The sequence below is a fragment of the Bidens hawaiensis genome, unplaced genomic scaffold (genome assembly GCF_021521415.1).
Source record: "Bidens hawaiensis isolate Kalapana, Puna unplaced genomic scaffold, B.hawaiensis_p1.1 tig00016125_1, whole genome shotgun sequence".
Lineage (NCBI taxonomy): Eukaryota > Viridiplantae > Streptophyta > Magnoliopsida > Asterales > Asteraceae > Bidens > Bidens hawaiensis.
Window position 1 is genome coordinate 299,805 of NW_027492468.1, and position 4,513 is coordinate 304,317.

Sequence of the window (4,513 nt, forward strand, 5' to 3'; positions counted from 1 at the left end):
ATTAGGGTTTCATTCTGAATCCATAATGTCATCTGGGTATGTTCCAATTATCTCCAATTTTATATTTTTAATCAGATTATGTGCATATTTACAGTTTCTTAATTGTTAAGTATATATGTGATTTTGTCTCATTTTGGAAATAGATCTGTGTTAATCTTTTCTTTATTGATATATTGCAATCAATGTAATTAGATCTTGATTTTTTTATATGTTTTTGTTTTTGTAAATAATTGGATTTATATAATTATGTTATAATGATCATTATTTGCTGCTCTTAAATTGGTGTGAGATTTTTTTATTAAAATGGCTTTTGATGAACATAAACATAAATTTGTTTTTTATATTATTGGATTTGTATAATTGTGTTATAATGATCATTATTTGCTGCTCCTAAATTGGTATGAGATTTTTATTAAAATGGTGCATATCTATATACATTATGGCTTTTGATGAACATGTTTGATGATTTGTTAACAGTCGCAGGCGTGTGTTATTTATTCGATTATCTCATGTATCATTTTGTTTTAATGTTATGTAAAAGTTGAAGCTATAAGCTTATTATGATTATGATTTTTTGATCATTTGGTTAAAAATTGATTTTGATTTGTCTTAAAAAGGTGTAATTATGTGCATGTCGATTTTCGTTCATGTTAGTGCAGACGTACGATTTATTATTGTTTCTTTTTTTGCTACGTGATTGCATATTGCATTGCGGATATATGACATTTTCAAGGGTAAATCGGTCATTTGGCTACTAAATACGTAATACTCGGGTTCCATGCACAATACGACCGCCGTTAGCCCCTTTAAAGATTTCCTATTTATTCATGCTTTATGTCTATAAACTTATTATATGAATTGTGATAAGAGGAAAGTAATATAATCTAGATTAGTTTTATGCCATATACGAGATGTCGAAAGGATTTTTATGCCATAATTATTCGGTCTAAGGTCAATCTGCTTCTAAATGATTTTATTCAGGTTTCAAAAGTTTAATTCACAAATTAGATCCTTACAAATGATGGCTTAGTTTTATATATTAGAAATTGCAAAAAATTTGTGCAAAAGTTTCATGTTTATAATTATTGTGTCTTTTTTTTATTTGTCAGGACATAATAAATAATCAGATCTTTTATTCAATGGAAACAATGATTAATGAAGAAGTAGTTAGTGAATGTGAGCCGGTGGAGATTAAACGGATCCTCACACGTAGAAGCTCATCCCGACATCAACTCTCTGAAACGGGCCTTGGACCACAAATTACTCCCGAGAAACGAAAGAAGGTTTTTATTTTTATTATGATAAAATTTTATTCCCAACCAATTCGGCATCTTATTTGATTATTATTTTGTAGGAGCGATCGTCTAAAAACGCCATGAAATCGGATGATCAGAATCTTGAATCTTCAGGAAGCCCTCGAAATCAAAAGGTAAAAAGTCATGGTTACATTTTATAATCCAAAAGGATATAATATTCATTTTTTTTGTTAATGCAGATAACGGCTAGATGGGATCCGTCCGAGGCTTGTAGGCCCGATGTAGAAGAAGCTCCAGTATTTTATCCGACTGTCGAGGTAACATTTAAATCACACAAACGGATTCAGTATTATAGTTTCTAACAATATCTGTTCATTTTTTAGGAGTTTGAAGATACAATCGGTTACCTATCAAAAATACAACCCATGGCAGAATCTTATGGTATATGTCGAATCGTGCCTCCTGCTTCTTGGAAACCGCCCTGCCCTTTAACCGAGAAAACATTTTGGCAAGAAGCTAAAATCTCAACAAGAATTCAACAAGTTGACTTGCTTCAAAACCGAGAGCCAATGAAGAAACGTAGAGGGCGAAAACGTAAAAGAACATCTACAAAGACTGCAGCAAGAAGAATGAATACAGAGTCAAACGCTTCTTCCGACAAAGACGACAAGTTCGGGTTCCGGTCCGGGTCGGACTTCACATTTGAGGAGTTTCAAGAATTTGCAAATAAGTTCAAGGACCATTATTTCGGGTTGTGCGATGAAAACCCGTGGTTGGGGCCCACGATTGATGAGATCGAGGGTGAATATTGGAGGATAATTGAACAGCCAACGGATGAAGTCGAGGTGTATTATGGAGCGGATTTGGAAACGGGTGTATTCGCTAGTGGGTTCCCGAAAACTGTATCGGTTGAAGATAATGAGTTTAATAAGTATGTAAAATCCGGATGGAATTTAAATAATTTCCCGCGGTTACCTGGGTCTGTGCTATCGTTTGAAGCGTCTGATATCTCGGGAGTTTTGGTGCCGTGGTTATATGTTGGCATGTGCTTTTCTTCATTTTGTTGGGTAAGCTATAAGTTCTTATAAACTTTAAATTATATAGGTTTTTATTGCAATGTTACCTCTGACTTATGTTTTTAATTTTTTTTTTTCGGGTTTATTAAAAAGCATGTCGAAGATCATCATCTTTATTCGGTAAACTATATGCATTGGGGTGAACCAAAAATATGGTACGGGATACCCGGAAGTCATGCTGGTGCGCTGGAGCGTGCCATGAAGAAGCATCTACCGGATTTATTCAAGGAGCAACCAGATTTACTTCATCAACTTGTAAGCAAATAATAATAATATTATTAATTATTTTTATGTGTTTTAACTTAATACAAGACGCGCGTGTTGTGACAGGTTACTCAGCTATCGCCTGCAGTTTTAAAATCTGAAGGGCTGCCGGTTTACCGAGCTTCTCAGCATTCTGGAGAGTTTATTATTACGTTCCCGAGAGCGTATCATGCGGGATTCAATTGTGGGTTCAATTGTGCAGAGGCTGTCAATGTGGCGCCTGTTGATTGGCTGCAACATGGACAAGTGGCGGTCAAGCTGTACAGTCAGCAACGTCGCAAGACATCTATATCACATGATAAGTTGCTACTAGCATCAGCCCGTGAAGCTATCATGGCTCTTCGTGAGCTTTCGGTTTCTAATAATCAAAATCCCGAGCGTTTAAGGTGGAAACGTGTTTGTGGGAAGGATGGAGTACTTACCAATGCTGTCAAGGTAGATTTGTTATTATTTAAGTTTATGCCAATAATAATATTTTATCTAAAATATTTATAATTTTATTGCAGGCGAGAGTTGAGATGGAGTTAAAAAGAGTCGAGGATCTTGAACCGGGATTTGAATTTCAAAAGATGGAAAAGGATTTCGATGCAACGAACGAGAAAGAATGTTTCATATGTTTCTTTGATCTACACATGTCGGCAGCCAGTTGCAAGTGTAATCATGATCGGTTTTCATGTCTAGAACACGTGAACCGTTTATGTTCATGTGATTCAGATAAACTATTGGTCCATCTTCGGTATACTTTTGATGAACTAAACATGATGGTTGATGCACTCGAAGGAAAACCAGATGCTATTGGAAAACGGGCTTCAAGACATTTAGAACTTGTTGAAGAAAAAAAGTCGGTTATTGATGAAAAGAAACAAGGTTGCGGTTTGTCACGTGATCCTAAAGAAGAACCTGCTGATCCAGTAGATTTGAATGTTAACGTTGAAGTTTTGGACATTGGATCGGTTGCTCTTGGAAAGCTTTGGTGCAATAAGCAGGCGATATTCCTGAAAGGTATTGTTGAAGTTGATTGATATTTGATAGTTAGTAATGAGTTAGTTTTCATTAAATGTTTGTGAAAACATTTGTAGGATACCGAAGCCGAGTGAAATATTACAGTTATCTGAACCCTTTGGTGATGAGTAGCTACATATCAGAAATTCATGATGGAGGGCTTATTGGTCCTTTATTTAAGGTATGGGCTTCTTTTATTTTATGCAAAAATATTCGCCACTTATTAATATCTCGGTTTTATATAAATATTTCAGGTTTTCTTAGAAGAATCTCCTGATGTGAGCTTTATGGATGTATCAGCAGAAAAGTGTTGGAAACTGGTGCTGGACAAGGTTAATCAAGAAATTGCGAATCAGGCCTTAAAGCCGATAGATAGCGTTAACGGGCTGGAAATGTTTGGGCTGTCTTCTATCCCTGTTATTCAGGCGATCGAGGCTCTTGATGAAGAGCATAGATGTATGGAGTACTGGAGCACTAAATCGGACGCGGATGATAGAGAGTAGAGATGCTGCTGACTTTTTTTAGGAAAGAACATGAGGTTGACTTTTGACTTTTTAGTCTTGACTTTTGGTTTCTTGTGTTTAGAAAGATTATAGCATACATCTTTGGTCCTTTTTTTTTTACATTTATTAAACAAAATAAAATAAGGGCTTTTTTTTATAAAAGAAAGTTACATGTGAGATTCTGAAAAATGTACATACCAATTTTGTTTTAGTTTTAAGCCCATTTCAGTCATTTCTTATGTGTATATAAAATGTAGATACATATCTACACATGTTGCATTGCAGCATTGGATTTAGGATGGTTTGTAAAGTATTGTACAGTACTACAGTGTATTGAATTGGTTAATGGGCTGGGCCATTTATGTGACCCAGGATGGATTAATAGATGATGATCTAGAATAGGGGGATGAAT

General features: G+C 35.2%; 1 protein-coding gene across 1 annotated transcript; it reads left to right on the forward strand.

Annotated features, from left to right (window-relative positions):
• The first annotated feature begins 1,136 nt into the window (after positions 1-1,136).
• LOC143550670 (lysine-specific demethylase JMJ18-like) lies at positions 1,137-4,242 on the forward strand. Its single transcript, XM_077041279.1, has 9 exons — positions 1,137-1,283; positions 1,355-1,429; positions 1,496-1,573; positions 1,640-2,323; positions 2,426-2,587; positions 2,663-3,031; positions 3,103-3,598; positions 3,676-3,779; positions 3,853-4,242. Exons 1-9 carry the CDS (start codon positions 1,140-1,142, stop codon positions 4,099-4,101), a joined length of 2,361 nt encoding a protein of 786 aa, XP_076897394.1. The 5' UTR covers positions 1,137-1,139; the 3' UTR covers positions 4,102-4,242.
• The last annotated feature ends 271 nt before the right edge of the window (positions 4,243-4,513 follow it).

Bases quoted from the DNA above. Each gene is read 5' to 3' on its own strand.
- LOC143550670 (XM_077041279.1), top strand. From the start codon at position 1,140: ATGGAAACAATGATTAATGAAGAAGTAGTTAGTGAATGTGAGCCGGTG. The intron at 1,284-1,354 runs GTTTTTATTTTT...ATTATTTTGTAG, and splicing joins CTCCCGAGAAACGAAAGAAG to GAGCGATCGTCTAAAAACGC. The intron at 3,032-3,102 runs GTAGATTTGTTA...ATTTTATTGCAG, and splicing joins TACTTACCAATGCTGTCAAG to GCGAGAGTTGAGATGGAGTT.